This window comes from Nestor notabilis, unplaced genomic scaffold, assembly GCF_000696875.1.
Source record: "Nestor notabilis isolate BGI_N333 unplaced genomic scaffold, ASM69687v1 scaffold2629, whole genome shotgun sequence".
NCBI lineage: Eukaryota > Metazoa > Chordata > Aves > Psittaciformes > Psittacidae > Nestor > Nestor notabilis.
Window position 1 is genome coordinate 56951 of NW_009943068.1, and position 20355 is coordinate 77305.

A 20355-nucleotide genomic window follows, 5' to 3' on the forward strand; every position below is an offset into this window, starting at 1 on the left:
AAAATTGCACTAGTGTTCCCCAAGACCAAACGGGTGTTCACCAGAGCTCTCTAGAAAGCTTTGTGTTTGGGTTGGCCCATGCTAATCCAGCATTTCAGCTGAAGGCTGCTGAAACTGCAGTTCCTATCAAACTTATGTAATAGTAGCTAAGGAATCAGATAATTTATGGATATATACTTTAATTCTGGAAACACAGTTATTTTTAGTTTAAAAAAACCCATATTTGTTGCACATGCATATTTGGGTAATCCTGTGTTGTCTATAATAGGAACAATTTCACCAGTTCTTGATTTTTCTTCACAGTGCTACAGCCTAATGTTTGCAAATTTTATAAACTAGCTAAATTATCTTCCACATCATCACACAGAGTGCAATCTTCAGACACCAGGGCTGCATTCTGCATGGCATTTCCATGCTCCTCTCTGAATTTTATTACCTGTAGAAGGATTATACATTAGACTCATAATTACTTGCTCAATGGAAAGTACAAATAAAAGTGGGATATCCATTAAATGAGAAAAGAGAGAGAATATTGGCTTTCATTAAAACACAGTCCTCAGTTAAACTGAAATTAAATGAAACTAGCCCAATGGGACTGAAAGACTCTGAAGCTGTATTTTTGCAACTTCAAATAAAAGGCAAGGAAGTGGAAGGAAACTGGAAAAGCAACAAACTTTCAATTCAGGCACTGACATTTTGGTTTTTTATAGCATCCAATTGCATCTCAGTCACCTGCAACATGAGCCTTATGCTTTCTTCCGAGGAAAAGGGTTAAAGAGAAATGGCAAAGGAGGGAATTAACTTGGAGCTAAGGTTGGCTAAACTTTGAGACAAATAATTCCAATCATTAGGAATGATCTCTCACCATTTGTATTATTCAAACCCTGCCAGTAAGGCTTTTAACAGTGGCCCAGTACAGGTATCTGAGACAAAGCTCCTGAGAAGTGCGTGATGGCAAATAGCAGCATTAGCACTAGGGCTGTTAGCTGCAATTCAGTTGTCGGTCTAGTTCAGCCAAAACCATTGAGTCATTAATGATTTATTTGCATTAGTTTTGCCCTTTTTCCTCTCTCTCAAGTACACAGTAAGGAGATGGGCTTTTCCATAGGCTGTACTGATCCTTGATGCTTGGCTCATGAAGTTGGTCACCAGATTGAGAAATACACCAGTGTGTTTCTGTCAGGGGATCCACCTTTTGCTATGCCCTAAAGTACAGTTTTCCATGACTACTTCCCATATGTTGTCTCATGTGCTTTCACCCTTTGGTGTAGCTATGAGATAACAGGTTGTGCTTCGTTGCTGTTATTTTCTTGCTTTCATGTTCCCTCTGACACCCTTCTATATATCTAAATAGTATATCTATATAGTAGGAGGACCTACTACGTCATTTTGTTAGGATCATTTTGGACCAATAGCTCAATAAGAGGAAACATGTGATGTGCTTTTGTTTCAGATTACAGTAAACCCCATCAAATTTGAGGCACTTTACAGTGTGGTGTAGTCAGCAATTCTCAGGAGAGTTAAAAATAAATCTCTGGTTTGATACAGAACTGGAATACTTCAGTCCCTAAGTTTTTATTAATTCTTAGGCAGGAGATTTTTTTTTTTTCACTGTCCACTGTCTTTCTTGCAAAGAAATACTTCATTTATTGCAGATTATTTGTACATCGAAACAAGCTTGATATACCTGCTCATTCATCCATGCACTTGACTACATTTCTGCAGTAGAAAAAGAAACAAAACTAGGTGAAGAGAAGCTGTAAAGCAAGAGTATCAGTGACATCAAACTAAAGTCTAATTGCAGGAATGTTTTAAAGGAGAAGATTAAAGGAAAGGAAGCAAAAGGCAGGAGGAGGTTATCATTTAAAGATATACATCATTTAGCAAGAAAACTGTAGTCTGGATTTTATGACTGCATTTAAAAAGTAAGAAATAGGACAACATTAAAAAATCCTTATCAGGATTCATTAGTTCATCCACCCAATACAGATTTTATATTTCCCCCCTTTATCATTCTCTTGAGTGATCTCTCAGCCTTCTTGTAGGAGTCTCTGCCCTTTCAAACAGCATTAATTTGCAGTTCTATTGGTACTGAATGAAAGGAAATTCATTCTCTCTCTCAACTCCGTGTCTGAGAGGAAGTTGAATTTTAGGGAAAGCTGGACCGTTAACTCTTGACAGCAGAACCCCAGGGACTCTTTAACTGCTATGGCAAGTACTGTGGCCTGATAATTGCATACCTATAAAATAAAAAATTGGTTCTTAGACCCTGATATATGTATTGGTGTTTTCATTCAGGATAGTTTCAGTCCCAAGGACTGAATGCTCCTGAACTGTTGGGGCATATCTTCTTGTTTAATTTCATTTGAAAGGAGTCTGGTTTGTATTCCCCGAGAGCATTTTAGTGTGTGAACCAAGGTGTAGCAAGTGGAGAGAATTGGGGGGTACATATTGGAGGTAGAGTCCTGATTCGAGCCAAAATGCTGATGTAAATGGATCTTACTGTAGTATACAGCTGGAGCTGGACAGAGGAACTCATTCTTTCATAACTCCTTCCCATACTCATGTTGCTTAAATAGCCAAATTTTCTTTTCTACTCCCTCTCACATTCTGCTCAGTGGGATCACTATCAATGCCATTCATGTGTAACGGCCCATGAAAACTGAATGCACAGGAGTGGAAACAATCAGTCAGGAGACAGGGGAAGATGACTTCCTTTATCATCAAGGGTGGTTTATGCCTGTTTAAAGTCTTCGCTGATCTGTATCTTTAGTAGTCTATGTGAGATGAAGTAATTCTTTCTCACCTGCTGTTGCCTGACATAAAACATTTTCCAGAAGTACAGGTGGTCTAGATTGTCCTACCAATCTAAAATGTGAAAGGCATAAAGTCTCTCTTCTTACAATATATTTTTTATTTACTCGGTGGAAAGATCTGAAATTGCCTGACTAGTACCAGGCATGTTATATGAGACAAGGAAGAAAGCTGGCTGAGTTCCTACTTGCTTCCAAAGGAGTACTGAAAGAGCTAGCGGATGTTATGGGAGGACCCCTCTCGGTCATCTACCAAAGGTCTTGGGACTCTGGAGAGGTCCATGCTGGAAGCAGCCAATATTATTCCAATTTTAAAAAAAGGTGTGAGGAAAGACCTTGGGAAATACAGACCTGTTAGTCTAACCTCAATTCCTGGAAAAATTGTGGAGTATTATATACTGGGTGTTATTGAAAGGTATTTAAAGAATAATGCAATCATCATGCACAGTCAACGTGTTCACAAAGGGAAAGTCATGTTCAACTAATTTGATTTCCTTCTATGATAAGGTCATCCAGCTAGGACATGAAGGGGAGGTGGTGGATGTACTTTTTCTGGATTTTAGTAAGGCTTTCGATACTGTGTCTCACAGCATCCTTCTGGACAAGCTGTGAGACGAGTGGGTGCACAGTGTGCTGGGTGAAGAACTGGCTGAATGGCAGGGACCAGAGGGTTGTGGTAAATGGGGCTACATCTGGCTGTTCCTCCGACTTAAATTCTAGAGCCAGTTCTGTTCAGTATATTTATCAATGATCTGGATTCAGGAGTCGAATGCACCATTAGCAAGTTTGCTGACAATACCAAACTGGAGGTGCCATTGGCTCCCTTGAAAAATAAAAGGCCTGGCAGAGGGATCTAGATAGATTGGAGCATTGGACAATCATTAATGGCATGAAACTGAACAAGTCCAAATGCTGGATCCTACAGCTAGGATAGAGTAACAGTTGGAACAAATATAAACTGAGAGAGGAGTGGCTGGACATCAGCCCTGCGTTAGGGCATCTGGGGGTGCTGGTCAGCAGCAGGCTCAACGGGAGTCAGCAGTGTGCCCTGGGAGCCAAAAGGGCAAACCATATCCTGGGATGCATCAAGCACAACATATCTGAACAGTCAAAAGAGGTGATTATCCTGATATATTCAGCATTGGTGTGGCCAAGCCTCAAGTACTGTGTGCAGTTCAGGGCCCCACAATTTTAGGATGTGAAGGTCCTTGAATGTGTTCAGAAGAGGGCACCAGGGCTGTAAGGCATGTCCTGTGGGGAGTGGCTGGGGACTCTGGGGTTGTCTAGTTTGGAGAAATGGAGGCTGAGGGGCAATCTCATTACTGTCTGCAGCTTCCTGAGGAGGGTAACTGGAAGGAGGTGATCTGTTCTCCCTGGTATCCACTGATAGGACATCTGGGAATGGTTCCAAGCTGCATCAAAGGAGGTTTAGAGTGGATATTAGGAAGCATTTCATTACTGAGAAGGTGGTCAAACATTGGAACAAAGTTCCTAGAGAGGTGGTCAACAGGCCTCATGCCTGTCAGCATGTAACAGGTCTCACCTGTCAGTATCTCTAAAAATGGTTATACCCATCTCTACAAATCAAATTCCCTGAGTTTTACACAATTGTGGCTACTGAACTAAAGTTCAGTCTGTTTTGAAACAGGTCATTTCTTGTCCTACTCAAGCCATTCATCACCTTTCCCTTGATACTTTCAGTGTCCTTCCACAAGTGGCATGATATTTTTGTCCAGGGAAGTCCATTTCCCGCTGCATCCCTCTACTGAAGGGACATTTCCTTTCTTCATTCTTTTTGGTTTTATTTATTTTTTATCAGCAACATTTTCTTTCTCTCCCTCTGTGATTTTCCAGCCATGAGATAAATAGCCTTGTATCTTACAAGCTAAATACAATTACTGCTATCAAAACTGGAGTCTTTCTCTCCCTGTAAAGGTCTCTTGGAAGCTGATAAGCTGTTCAAGGCAAACTGCAGGCTTCTGCCTAATCCTGAGATTAAACATAACCACCCAGAAGACAGCAAGAGATAATTGGGGAGGGTGCGGGGTGGTGGGAGGCAGGCAGGAGAGGAAGAGGAAAAAGTGAGATCCTCTCCTGATATTAAGAGGACATACACAAGGCTCAAGGTTATTTGTAAAAGAATTACACAAAACACACAAGAGCTTGTTATGATGAGGAATTTCCTCAGATAATGCAGATTGTTGTAGTCATTAAAGACAAAATTTAGTAGGGATTTTTTTGATGTAGAACATAACGGGGAGCTGTAGGAAACAGCTCCCAGCCGTGACTGCTGTTTTTTATATATTAGTCTCCATCTTGTCCTTGAAACAGGAGGTCTTACAAGATTGCATCCGGATTCTTTGTGCATGCTGGCTTGGGTTCATCTTGCTGGCTTTATGCTGAATATGGGGTGATAGTAGATTTCCCAAGAGTAAAGGAGAGGACTGAGCCAGCTTTTCTGTGCTCTGTGTTTTTCTAGCTGCTGACCATCTGAATAAGGGTAATTTAACCCTTCTGTTTGTGAAACAGTGTTAACGGTAATCTTCGAGGAAATAGAGTGCCTTAATTACAGAGGAATAGTGTTATACGTGTATTAGTCTTTAATTAAACCAAGGCAGGATTATTGAAGACAGATAGTCTTTATGAGCCAGTCCAATAAATTTCAAGAAACCAGCCTAATTTTTTGATAGGTAAATTCTTGATTTTTTATTTTTTTTAAACAGTGACATTTTAATTTTCTCCCTCTGTAATTTTTTTGAAAGTTTTGTGTTTCTGAAAGCTTGTCTGTATTTTTTAACAGTTATCACATGGCCTAATGGGATATTACCTCTCACAACTTTGCTTTATTTAATTTATAATACATTAGGCAAGGAGAAAATAAGTTTGGATGACCTAATAGCATCACTGGAGGATTTAAGAGAAGACTGCATATCCTTTCTCCAGCTGACATGAGCTCTGATATTGTAAATAATGTGCGATATTGTGCTTACAAGTTCTCATGACCTTTGTAATTCAGAGTCTAATGCTGATTGGGACATTAGCAGGGAAAACTCAAAAGCAGAACTGAGTCATTGCAACAAATTCTTCCTTTCCAAGTTTGTACTTACCCCTGCTCATGTTGTACTACTTCACTGATTTCCAAATGTTTGGTATCTGAGTCTCTTTAGAGGAAATAACTGTTCCTCTGTGCTTTTCAAAGCCTGGCTTCTCCAGCCCAAAATTTCCCGTGTCTCTTCGAGAGTGGTTTTGGCATATCCTCATTCCTTTTTCTTTCCACCCACCCCACCCCTACCACCCAAATCTGGTTTCTGCCTTCTTGTGCCCTTTAGCAATCTCTTCCCTCCTTCAGACTTGAGGCTGTTAAGACCTCCTCCTCACTTCTGATACCAAGGTAATAGGAAGAAGCTTGGCTGAATCCAGTTGCCTCCATGAAAAAGCCCATGGATCTTGTGCTTGACTACTTGAAGTCATTAATAATCCCTGCTGATGTGAAAACTGAAAGGATTTCTTTGTGGTACTGTCAGATCCCACTGTGGTCTTAGCATTTTCCTATCCAAATGCCCTTGTAAGTGGGTAATGAGTTAGGAGCGAGAACACTGAATTTTGATTAGCCCTGCGGGCTGAATGTGATCCCAAGGGTTCTTGTCATTCCTTTGTTTGTGGGGTTTGATTTTTCATATTGTACTCATTTTGTGGGACTTAAATGAGCTCTCAGATGTTTCCTATCACCATAAATTGGATATGGCATGTGAAGTGTCTTTGATAGATTTACTGCATTTCATAATGAGCCTAAAACATATAAAAAGACAGGGTTAATAAAACAGCATTGGAGAAGCACATTTTGAAGGAAGTACTGTGACATATGCTGAAAGATCTGCCAAGAGGGATGATTAAAGCATGACAAGTTGATGAAATCAAGAGTTGATTGTAGCTTGTCACTGCAGGGCCATAACATCTATAACATATTTATAAGGTTGGAAAACAGATAAATATGGCTACATGCTATGAACACTCAGTTTTCGTCCCCTGTATCCACTGAGATAGATACAAGCCTGCACACATTAAGTCACCAACAGACAAACATACTTTGGAATCTGTACAAAAACACCTGTCTTAATGCATGTGCATCCGTACTGAATGATGGGGTAGGATCTAACGTGATAAAAAGTTATGTAAGTGTTATGACTATGCTCATGGTTTAAATTCTATGTACTTCGTCTTTTGCTTTCCCACAGGATATATGATGCTGTGGTTTATTTCCCCTTTTCCCCTATCCCCAAACAGTTGCATTGGAGTGCTGTAGGGCTTGTCTGTCTTCCAAATTCTGTCTTTGAGGGCAGAGGAGAGGAAAGACAGAGAGAAAAAGAAAAAAAGTGGCTGTATTGTGACTTCCAATACTCATCCCTCCTGTTGAAGTTTCATTTCAAAAAAATAATTCGATTCAGGTTCTTATGGCACACTTAATTCAAAGAGTCTGCGCAAGCTGCAGTCTCACCTTCACCAAATACCTCAAGCCCATGTGAGTAGTGGTCTACCAAGCACTGGCATTTTTGTCAGCTTGGCAGTAGGAAATAGGGAAATGCACGGGCTTTTAATGAAGATATATGAGGTAACCAAGTAGAACAAACAGTACAGTATTATTTAACAGCAATAGGATTGAAAGAAGTTTACCTAAGGAGGGATACACAGAGAATAGTATCTTCATGCAAGTAGCCATGACTGTCTAATTCCCACTTAGGATCCCACAGATAGTCCTTGAGCTGTGGGAAAGAGGGGAGAAGGAATAAGAAGCTGTCTCTATTACTTACATAGCAGTCTCAATTACTGCTGCATAGTTACAGTCACATAAAATGTTCTAACATGCTAATACATACCACAGAAGTAATACTAGTTTTAATTTAGCCAAAATACTTTATCTTGTTTCTAGCCAGGATAAAGAAAATAATATCAGAAAGTACTGACAATTTGAGGAAAAGATTTTTTTCAGTGCTGTCCAAAATAACAGATATGCATTAAATTGCTGCATTCTGTTAGTTGAATTATTGTAGCATCATTCTTACATCTTCCTGAATCAGACTAGATGTCCAATATGTCAAATCTATAGGCAAATACCGAATACATCAGAAGAAAATTTTCTTTACTGGCCAAAATGACACTCCTGTCTGATGGTCCTGCATTTCGGGTGGTTTCTGTTCTGTCCTACCAGAGCCTGTTTGCTCATCTGATAGGCTTCTTGAGCTGGAGAATGGCCAAGTATTTTATACTTTGTAGAATTACAGTAACTCACCATGGCAACAACAAAAATGTGCCACAAAAGATGTCCTTATCGTCCTACTATTATACTTAGTTTGTGACCAGAAATATGAGGTCATATAAGCTTTACGTATTTTTATCGTCTCTACAGTCATTACATTTGTATTACTCTGTTGGAAAGCAAATGCTTCCTTTTTACTTCATTTATTCAGGGAGACATGATCATGTGGAAATACTCCCAGTTCCTCTCTAGCTGGAATTTGATAGAAAATACTCAGCTGTATTGTCAGTGTATTGCTCAACCAAATTTAAACCAAGACAAACCAAAACTTAGGTAGTTTAGTGGCATCTGTTTGTTGTTTTTTTTCATTTCTCTGACTTTTTTCCATTGATGATCTTGATTCTCAGTATCAGTTCTTTCCTCTTATCTTCATCCCATGGGCTAGGATTCTTTGTAAGAGACATTCTTGCAACACAGAATGAACGCTTATGAAAAGTTATATTAACCTGTGACAACAGTATTATGGCACGTAGCATAACTCATGAAGAGATGAGTTTTACAGTTGCCCAATCCTGAGCATGCTCTGTGTCAGAATGATGATTTAAAGTATGCCAACACATAATATCCATATGGCACTGATCCCATTTCTACCCTTATTACACTAACAAGAAGGGTTATTCTCACCTTTCTTGTTTATGTTATAAGAACCCTGTGCCGAGGAGTTTCCCTAAATATTGAGATTGCATTCCTATACTCACTACACACCTTTGAGTCCCTGTCCTAGAGATACTTCAGTGCAAATCAGGTGTATTGTACGCACATGGGGATCCAAGCCACGGGGTTTTATCTTATGTCTCTTTGACATCCAGCATGCTTCTTGTTAAAATCATAACCATGCCATTTTCCATGAATAGTAATTACATACTAAGAGATGTAGGTATATCCTGATAGCTTAGACTTGCTAAGAGTTTCTAGACTGAAGTATACATCTGCTCACATAAGCATGCTTACCCTGTCTGAATGCTGAAATATTATGAGCTGTTCTCATCTGTTTGTGTCCACTGGTCCATGATTGCATGAATGTCCAGGTACCAAGTATAAGCAGTATCACCCAAAAATTCTGATAAATTTCTCCTTTGCCGGAGTAAGATGAATTACTATTAGCTCAGTCATCTGGTGATATGTAAAATGTAGCTATATAATGTAGTGCAGAGAAAGACAGGAAAATATTTCTCAGGTGGAGAATCAGGCTAAATAAGATTCTGAAAAGTAAAAATCCTGCGAGACGGCACAGTGTAGAGAACTCCCAAACATTAATATAGTGCCTGGTTTAGTTCTGTTTCAGTTCACCTATTGAAATGGAGCTGTTATATTCTGTTTTCTTCTCTCCCTTTCTGGCTCTCCCTTTGTCCACCCGCACCCTCCCTCCCCCTGTCCCATCCCCCCTGCTCTCCACACACACACACAAACAGTAAGAGTGGGCTAACAAACATCTGGCCTGAGGGATCAAACACTTGAACAACAACTTCGTGTTTTTCTGATCTCATTGCCTGCAGAAAGAACATTGCTAGCTGTAATCCCAGGTTGACACAGCTGACATGCAGTGACAGAAGGGGCTCACGCATCTGCATCAGTCTTGTCCCTGCTTACTAAAAGGCACTGGAAGGCACAGTCACTGAAATCCAATGCTGCGGACTGAAGCAGAGCAATTCTGTGAAAGGAAGGTCAGAAATTAAAGGGGCCAGTCATGGAACTGAGAGCCAGAAGATCCTGATTCCCAGCTGTGGCTGTATATATGCCATTCCCCGTGTTCTTGAACAATGTTTTTACCACTTTCTGGCTCAGTTTCCCAATCAGTAAAGTGGGAGTAAAGCCCCAATTTACATTATCTTCAGGGACTTAAATAGAAAATATTCTATAATTCACTGAATATGAAAACCTTTCTGGATCAGTGAACTTGCATCTTTGCTATTTACTGAGTACTCAGAGCTCCATGGAGACTGAAAATTCCAGTGCTGGACTTGCAAAATTTTTCTAATTTTTTTCCTAAGCCCCGTAAGTTCACCATCAGTGAGATTCACTCTGAGTAACAGTCTGCCATGTGCACACTGAGTGGTATTTTCCCACTTCACTATTTAGCATTTCCATAGCATTTTCCAAAACTCAGGTCACTTCCAAGAAATAAATAGATTTAAAATATTGGAGTAGGAAAAATATAACTACGGAAACTACAAGTTCCTTTTCTCGTGAGTCTGCCTTCTCTGAGTGTGCTATTGAGTAATGATTTTTTCACTGTATGGATGTTTTCTGTGCCTTTAGTTCATGGTGTGACTCTGTGAATGGCACACGTCTTTGAGAAGGCTTACTGGGTCACTGCAGCATCCTAGTATTCTCTTTTTCTAAACTGATGCAAATAGAATTGATTTCAAGAGGAGAAAAAGATCACTGATTTGTAGCAATTAGAGATGAGAAAGGCCTGTTGAGTCTCATATATTCCATTCCATAATCAGCTGATGTCCTCCACCACTTTATCAAGTAAAATTTGAAATAGTTCAGGAATTCCCTGAGGAGACTGTAGCACTTTCTAATATATAATCTTCATAGGAAATGCTTCTTAATAAACTTCTTTCATCAGTTTCTTACTTGCTTTTAGTTATTTCCTGGCACTTACCCTAGAGAACTTGCCCTCTTCTTTAGGGTTTTTACCTTTCTGTTATTTCTGACTGGTTGGCTTTCCAATCCTCACATTGGTGACATTTGACTAAATGCTTGACAGGCATTACTCTCATTAATGTTACTGACTGAGCAGCCTCCCTGTACTCAGCACTGTATTCACTGGAAAGGGCTGTATATATTTTCTCTATTTGTAGCATAGTCAGCTGTCCATATTATCTCCCTGATAATATGTGCACAAGGGAAATGAGATCCTTAAATATCTGAAAGGTTTCTGATGGACCAGCCCACCCAGCTCTGCCACTGCCAGCAGCAAGACTGCAAGTCCAGCTGGAAGTGAGCCTATTCCTGCATAGATACGTGACCATCTGCCAACACCTTGCAAAAAGGAGTCTTGGTTTTGATGTAGTGTCTGGTAAACATACAGAGGAGCCCTTCTTGAAGGGGGAGCACAGTGCACTGAGCCCCAAGAGGTTCTGCAGGAATCAGTGCTTTTCCTAGCCCTGCCTCCGTGCTGGCTGTGCCAGACCTAAGCTACTGTCTAACTGAGCGCTCTTGTTTGCAGGGACCTGATTATGAGCCGCTGACTCTATAAAGCAAGGTGTAAGGCTACAAAGTTTCTAACCTCAGAACCTGCACCATGCAAAGGCAGTTGCTCTGTTTTCAGTCTCATGTTGGTCCTGGAAGCGAAATAGCTGCACTGATGTAGCTCCAATGCCTAACCCAACACATGTAAACTAGATCCAGTGTTTCTCTGCCCTGACTTCGCATAATCCACAGAACAGCTAAGGAACCCCTAGATAAATGGACGTTAACAGAATTTAGAGTGCCAATACAAATAAAGTGCTTTTGGCATTTGGTTATTGCTGCTTGATTCCATTGGGCTGTATAAATCAGAACCTAACCTTTCCCAAAGGAATCACGAAGTGGGATGTGGGAACAGTAGCAGTGGATTTTATTCTGAACTGTTTCGTATCTCTTCCTGAAAAATTAGATTTGTTCTTGTTTAAAATGGAAAGATCAATATGTAGTTTCAGTTATTCTTTAATAGTCACTTTAGCCTTGGCTGCCTGATACAGGCCTTAATTTGAACATGGTCAGTGAAAAAAACAGTAATTTACACATTACTTACAAAACATCTCAAAGATATGGTAATGTAGACACCCGAATAATTTCATATCTGTGAAAAGGTTGAACTGGTAACTGCTTTCTTTATACCCTACGCCAGTTCACTTTTCCAGCATAAATCAAGAGAGCTAAAGCAAGTTACTTTTATCACACGCCCATGGCCTCAGCTTCTGTATGGCTGAACTGATTCAGTATAATCTGCTCATATAAAATAAGATCTGAATCACATTTTTCAAAAGGCTTTTTTCTTTTTCTTCTGCACACTTGAAAAACTTTGATTAACCTTCTTCCACCTTTGCTAGTCTGAGTTTTCTTTTAGTTTTGCTCCTGTTGTGCTTCTGTGTTAGATTATTGGGGCAAGTGACTCATTTTCTCAGTCATCTAAGATAGGATTGAAAGATTAATATAAGGGAGGTTAAAATGTTACTGATCTTGTCCTGGGGCAGAGGGATGAATTAGATGACTTCTCAAAGTCTTCCTTAGTCTTACTAACGTCTCAGTGGCCCATGTTAGCTGCACCTTGTAGGCAGACATTTAAACTTTAATCTCCTAGTTTTCCTCTGAATTTACCAAATTATTTTGGCCTGAATGCTGCTTTGCTTTGAATTAGGACTCTATATTTTATAGGCTAAAAAAGATAAAATAGAGAGTGGCAACAGTGTAAAGCTTTTGGTTGAGGCACTAGAACCTTAGAAACAGCTCACTTACCTGAGTAACTTCTGCTGTTCTAGTCTTGTTTGACAATTCTCTCTCCTATTTTTAGTACTTATGTTATCAAGACCTCATTCCCTTTTGTCATGAGGGCAGTGAGCTGAGGGGAGTTGCAGTGTGAAGGTAGCTTTTAACTCCAGTCCACGGTGAGATGAATGAAAGGAAAGATGTGGCTCCCAGCAAACAGTGTGATCTGAGGGAATTGAAGATAGAGTAAAGGGCACCCAGGACTAAGGGGAAAATGAGGTCAAGAAATAAAATGAGAATCCAATAGCAAAAGGCACTACTTTATTGAACAGTGAAAGTAGAGGGAAAAATAATAATAGCCAAGAGCTAAAGCAAAGACAAACAATATCAAGATTTGGCTGTTCTTCAGTGCCCTTAAATAATATTCCAAATTTTAACTAATCTTCCATAGCACCCCTTGTTAGACAAAGCAAAACTGAAGCTTTGCAAGAATTTGTAGAGGGACAGATTTTGGTAGTTAGATTCCAGATCACCTGCCTTGCAATTATTTTGTTTAGTTGCATGGCCATCCTGTTTCATTTCTGTATAAGCCACATTTGTGGTTTCAGGTTTGAACTTTCTTACGTGTTTTGTAAAACCCACTGTAACTTGAGATTTTTTATGTGTTTTGATTTTAATGCAAACATTCCCTATGTTACATAACATAAACCACAATATGGTCTTGTAGTAATGCAACAACATAAGCAACTATACATAAACATGCCTGATGCTAAAACTGATTGCAGTTGTTATTCCTTCCTGATTTATGGAAAATGTTTCTAGTCCTAAATATGAACTTTACTAGTAGGCTTGTCTTCGTTTTCTAGCTGAATACAAAATGGGAAAAAAATATGGTTGTACTGCATAGTATTTAAAGAAAGCACTTAAAGACATGTGAAAATGGGACAATTCAGTATACTGTAAGTTTTTCAGTGCACCTGCCTGAAAACAGAATTAAAGAGGCCTCATGAGTGCCAATCAGTTCTGAAACTTTTGTGCCCTTTATTAGTGTCCTGGGTTCAGCTACAGCAGTCATTTTTTCTCCTTCTTAGTAGCTGGTGCAGTGCTGTGGTTTTGACTTTCAGCCTGGTAACAATGCTGATAACACCGATGGTTTTAGTTGTTGCTCAGGAATGTTTACTCTTACCAAAGACTTTCTCAGTCTCATGCTCTGCCAGGGAGGAGGGGAAGCCGGGAGGAAGCAGAGACAGGACACCTGACCCAAACTGGCCAAAGGGGTATTCCATACCACAGCACGTCATGCCCAGTATATAAACTGGGGGGAGTTACCCGGAAGGCCCAGATCGCTGCTCGGGTCGGGCTGGGTATCGGTCGGCGGGTGGTGAGCGGTTGTGTCCTTTTCCCTTGTTATTCCTCTTATCATTATTATTGGTAGCAGTAGTGGTTTGTATTATACCTTAGTTACTGGAGAGCTGTTATCTCAACCCGTGGGAGTTACATTCTTTTGATTCTCCTCCCCATCCCTGCGGGAGCGGGGGGAGGAAGAAGGGGAGGAGTGAGCGAGCAGCTGCGTGGTTCCGGGTTGCTGGCTGGGCTTGAACCATGACAATTAGATATTAGGGAAAATGGTAGCTTCTCCATGACGTATGCAAGTCTCCCTTTCCAGAGCACACAGGACCAGCTCTAAAAGAGTTTTGGGGCTGAATTGCAGTGAGTCAGTCTGTTAGTACAGGATTTACTCCTCAAAGGTAAACTTTGCAGGCTGTAGCAGGCTGCCATGCCCCTCTCCGATACTGATGTCAGTATATGTAAATCTTAGTGAGATTATGGACATCCGTAAAAGCTCCGTGGAAGTTGGCATTTAAAGCCACTGTATGAACTGAGCTATCACACACTAGCTGCTTACTACCCCTTCTACTGAAATTCCATCTTCAGTAAGAGAGAGGTGGAATCAGTTTAAACCTTGAGCCCTGATATCAATATGGTTTCTTAAATCATTATGTCACCATATCACCTTTCATTTAATAACTGCTCATTAGATAAAATGTCTCATTCTTTTTAGAGACTTCTAAGCAATGAAGAAAATGCTGCTGTAGTGTCTCATCATAAAACAGCTTTTGGCATTAATTTAGGACAAATGAATGTTTTCTTATGGTTTTCCTTTTAGCATCTTCACAGGCTTGACAACACATCAGGTTGGATTAATATTCCACCTGGAAGCAAGTACATTCTGCCTGGTGCAATTCACTGGAACCTTTCAGCTTTTCTCTTTCACACCAAAGAGGCAGTAAATCGTCATGGTTGGTGTCGAGGCCAAGAAGCAACATTTTTCAGAGCTTCAATTGCTCTTTTACTTTCTTTAGCTTAAGAATGCATTTTGGTTTAGAAATACGCTTAATGCAATAAAGGTTGTTTGTTTACTTAAAGGAACCATGAGGGGAAAAGCAAAACACCATCCCACTTAAACAGTTATGGAAAAAAATCCTGCTTTGCCAATGAGCAAATTTAAACTGCCTCCCCCTGGACTGTTGCACTGTGTCAAAGGCATTTCCTGTGAATAGCACAAGCAAATTCTTTTGATTTTTTTTCCCCATTTTAGTTTGATCTTAATGAAAGATTATCAGGAGCTAAAGCTATAAGTGAATTAGATCGATTAATCTGTACAGGCTGTGGAGCAGGGATACAGAGGGCTCCAGAAAAAGAGAAAACCCAGAAGGCTGGCAGCCTATCATATTTAACCGGCAGATTCTGATGTTTACGACTAAGGTGCCAGGTTCTCTTTGGGGAAAGAGGGATAAAAAAAATAGAGTTCTTCTTCCAGATACATCTCCAAAATATTTAGTTCGCAGGAATGTCTGTGATATTTGAAATATTTTGAATATTCAGGTTAAACAAGATTTAAGGATCCAGAAAATTTTAAATGTTACCATTAAAATCCTTGAAATTGTAAGAGACTGGATTCTTGTTGGAAAACTTAAGAGATGCAGCAAGATTTCTCTCAATTGCATGTACTAAATGGAATAAAAAAATAAATGGAATAAAAGACTTGTTTTATTCCAGTCTTCACAGAGCTGGATTTGGCTGTGCTTTAGAATTTTGAGTGATAAAGGATCAAAAAATAGGCATTTCAGAGGCGCAGTTTGTTAGAAGAAGCTAAGTCGCGAAGGAGATCATGTCATATTGATATACAGGAACTTACTTACTATACAGAAGAAGGAAAAAGGAGGAAGGTTGTTTTAAATGAGCAGTTCCTATTGGTATTCATGTCATATAAGCAGCTAGAACCTATAGGAGGAAAAATATTTAGTAAATCACAAGTAGCAAAACTTATCCACACAATTTTACTATAACACATTATATCCTGCAGACCTTTCAGACCCCCATTGATTCTGAATGAAAAAGAACTATAGGATTAAGCATATTTTCTAAAATAAATTTAAATGTCTGTCTTTATCCTGTGTATTCTTTTCTGAAGTACAGCCAGAGCTGAACTGAAAGAGAAGAAAAGGGGGGGAATCTAGATTAGTTGTGTGAAGGGGTTGTTTGAACATGTGTACCATTCAGCTCTAGAAAGGCATTGCACTGAGGTCATAAAAGTATTGTTACTGTGTATGAAGATGGACAAAAATCTGCCTTAATCACACATGGCTTACCTGTCAGAGGTCTGATGAGGTTACTTCATATTGAACTTTTCGTTACTTCGTGTTGCAAACCATGATATTTCCTTTTTGAACTCTCATATCAAACGCTGTTTATTTTTTTAAAGCTCAACTCAAAATCAATATTAATTTAATAATTGTGTGGGTTTATTGGTATTTAATGACTATCCAAGTGCTTAATAATGGAAACTTGTTCTTTAACTCAATGTTGTAACTGCGCATTTCGACGAACACATTCTCATGCACATGTTTTTATAAATCATTCTTACTAATGTCTGAAATAAAATTTAAAAATGAAACAAAAATGAATAGTTCAGGTACTAATGCTGCAGTTTAAACTTATTTGAATTTTCTAATGTCCTTCATTTTTTCATAGCCTTTAAAGGTATGATTTTTTTATACATATTTTAATCTTGATGAATATATCTGCCTAATAATAACAATACTAATAAAATTAAATTAAACTGGATTAAAAAAAAAAAGTCTTTAAATATGTGGTGGGGAATAGTTGTCATTTCTGGATTTCTTGAAGGTCTAGGACTGTGTTATAAGAAACCCATTTTTCCCTGTCGTGTCTTCTTTTATTGTCCTATTTCCTTTGTACCTCAGTCTTGCTGGCCTGTTTTTGTCTGATGTCCTCCTTATGAGAAATTTCAATCCACTTAATTTTTATCTTTTTACAGTCAGAACTCCACATAGATGAAGAAGCAGTCTATGCCAGCCATTGGCTGACTCTTGTGTTCCTGTGAACTGAGGGTCATTCTTTATTCTGAAAAAGATCTCGTTGCCAGCAGTAAAAGGTTGATTATGTACATACCGAATGAAGCCAGTGGAGTTTTTGTTCTGAGTAAAGTGTGCTATAGAATTTCTTTGGTGTTACAGAAAATGTTCTTGCCCATCAACATCAAGATTTCAATGCACTTATTGCAAGAAGTCCTTACTCAGAACATACTCTATAAAGTGGGGAAAAAACTCCATTTCTACGAAAACCGTATCCTTCTGTATCATGTGCAACACAGATATAGTAGTAGACTCTAAGTGTACCAGTCTGGGTTGCAGAAAAATTTAGGAGTTCCCAGAGAAATTTAGGTCCTTAAGTCCCATTGAAACACCTCCTGAGTGTCTTTCAGGACCTACTACCCCTTTCTTAACGCAGAGAAAAATAAGCCCATTGCAACAGACCGAAAATATCCTAAAGGAGATGTATAATTTATATGACTGCATTTACAAGATTTATCTGGTTTGGTGAAGGAGAGTGTGTATTTAGTGTGTTGAGGAAAGGTCTAATGCTAACTGATCTTAAAAAAGAAATTATTTTTGTAGTGAGCTTGTTTTAATTACTTTTGTTTCTCTTCTCCCCAGACTAGCAGGTCTGCTTCCCTTTCCTGTGAAATTAAACTTTCCCTAAGCTTAAAACAATGTGAGATCTTGCAGGAAAGGGACCAATCCTTAGGTTAAGAAACTGGGAAAACAGCTGACCTGTGTGACCTCAGTCTGTATTAGTCATTAGCTTATTATTAATAAATAGATTAAAAAAAAATATCAATATTCTGTGAATATTTCTTTCTCTTTAGCTTTTGGTGATTTTTTTTTCTTTTTTATTTTGATGTTTATATTATCCCAGATGCTTTTTATCAGGTTTTTTTTTCTCAGATCCCACACTGAACATGACTCAAATTTTATATTTAAGAATCTGTATTCATAGAAGTACAGAACTGACTATTGGTACTTTTTGTTGGTGCTGATATGAATTATGAAAGTAGGGAATGTACTTAGAGGTAACATAATGTCTGTGAGTGACTCCAAGCCACTACGGTACATTGTTTAATATTGTTTGATAAATGACTGACCGAGTGTGGCTCTAGTAATTTATCTTTTCCTGCTAGTTTATCCAAGTAACGAATTGTACATGGCAGGCATCTGAGACGGGACAGAGAAACTGGTACATCAGTGTGTGTCAGCTAGTGGTAAAGTAGATCTTTCTACGATGGAGAATAGCAGTTTCCCACAATGGATCTGTTAAATGGAAGGAAAAAAGTAGATGACTTTCCAGGAAGGTGATAAGGCATAAGGCCAGTAAAGCTGCTCTTCAGTGTTTTGGTGTTTTACTGTTTGCCCCAAATAATCAGCAAGGCTCCTAAATGTTCATTATTAGAGTTGGAGATACTAACCCAAATCCAAATTGTTGTTTCCCTTGCAACCAGACTTACATACAGAAGATGATACCTACAAATTGTTTACTCTTAGTACTAACACCATCAAACTGAGCTGCTCCTTTCTACTGGCAGTTAGCCCGACCCTTCTGACCAATACAATTTTTCAGTACCCAGGGAATCTGAACTAAGAGTTTGTGTGAATCCTATTCCTTTCTGTACTGTGCAAGTTATAAGAGCTTTGCTTCAAAACATGCTTTACTGGGTAATTCTGTTATCAATCAACACAGAACAATAGAACTGCACTTGCCAGAATTTACATCTTGAGGAATTATTTCTGCTTTCATTTAAGTTAGTTTCTAAGCATCCATTTTATTCTGGCAACAGGCCCAAATCTCTGGTAACTGGACACAAGCCTTCATGTGTCCTTAGCTCTTTTCCTCCTTTTAAATTTTACTTCCCTTTTTTCCTATCTTCCTACTCTTAACTTTTTAATCTACTTCTATTGCATCCTTTCAGCATTGATTTCTTATTTCTTCGTTTCTTTTTTTCTGTTTACTGGGTTTCTAGTCCTAATACCTGTCTTTTACTACTGCAAGAAGATTGATCAAAGTACTACTAATTGTGTGTTTGTGTGCCTGACAAATTGTGCCATGTCTTGTGCAGTTACATCTAGAGTCTGATCAAAATGTTTTAACATATGGCACTGAGTTCACTTAAGGTGTCATATTTCAGACAAATTACACACACCTTCTAAGCAATTTGGATAAACTAATACTCTGAGGACAGTCTGAGATATCTTCTCCATAGGATTTAACTTCTTCGACCTTCCAGAACCTCAGGCAATTGGATGTATAACTATTCTCCACTTTACTAAAGATAAATCTCTCTCTTTTCAAATACTTATGTACACACAGGTGCACTTATTTATTTATAGCTAAATAAGGTCATAAAAAAACCAAAATATCTAGGATGTTTTAACTATTTCATTGACTTTTCAGATTGTTTTTAAGCTGTTTTTTAAACTTTAAAGGCAACACTGATAGTGAACGGTTCCAAATGGTAAAACAGAAAATTCCCTTCAAATATAACCGGCCCGTAGAGGAGTGGCTGCAGGAAAAAGGTAACAGTCATTAAAACTTTCATTTTAAACCCATTTGATTCTAAACCCTCATTTTTAAAGCCTGCAAATAAATGTTTCTTAAATGATAATCGCCTGCTGCGTAAATGACTGTTTTAATTTTCATTATAATTTGTGTCAGCTTCCACCTGCCATATGTTGATAAATCATGCTATAATACATTGCTATTAAAATGCAGTTAAAGGGACAAAATTCTAAGCTTGCTATAATAGTAATGACAAACAAACAAAAATTTTCCAACAAAAAAACAAACCACCAAAACAGAGTGAAGAGCAACTACATGTATTATGGCAATTTAACCACTGCATGATTTTCCTGTTTTTATTTGGTTTTAAACTACATTTATATCTTTATTATCAAAGTTTTCTTAAACATATTCAAACCTACCTGTTAAACCACTTCCTGTAAGTTTTATTTTTTTTTTCTCATTAGTCTGATTAGCCACTATGGCTATGTATTTCCTAATTGTATTAAGATAACTAATTGATTTTAAAAAATGTTGTAAAGAAAACATTTTTTAACATTTTCATTTAAACTACATTGAAGGAGACAGAGAAAGATGATTGTTCTGTCACTTTTATGCTATGTGTGGAGTACAATTTCAACTCTCATGACACATTTGTCTTAAATCATGGGTCAAATTATTCCCTAACTTAATCTCAGGCAGTGCTACTTAATTTTGTGGGTTTGCCTGGAGTAATTAGCCTCAGATCAGTAAAAAGACTTGTTAACATGCACAAGTCCAGCTGGCTTGAGTGAGAGTTCTGCATATACTCCTGACCTGTTAAAACAGGACTTGTGTCAGAACAGTAATGTTTTTTTATCAGGAATTTGGAAAGGGAAAAAAAATTCTTGG

At 38.6% G+C, this 20355-nt stretch overlaps 1 protein-coding gene across 1 annotated transcript in view; it reads left to right on the forward strand.

Moving 5' to 3' along the window:
• LOC104411308 (neurexin-3-beta-like) overlaps positions 1-20355 on the forward strand; it is a gene marked incomplete at its 3' end in the record, with an annotated part of 37824 nt that overhangs the window by 11867 nt on the left and 5602 nt on the right. The window contains exon 4 of the mRNA XM_010021697.1: positions 19392-19481. Coding sequence (XP_010019999.1) covers positions 19392-19481 — 90 coding nt within the window. The remainder of the gene's footprint in view (positions 1-19391; positions 19482-20355) is intronic.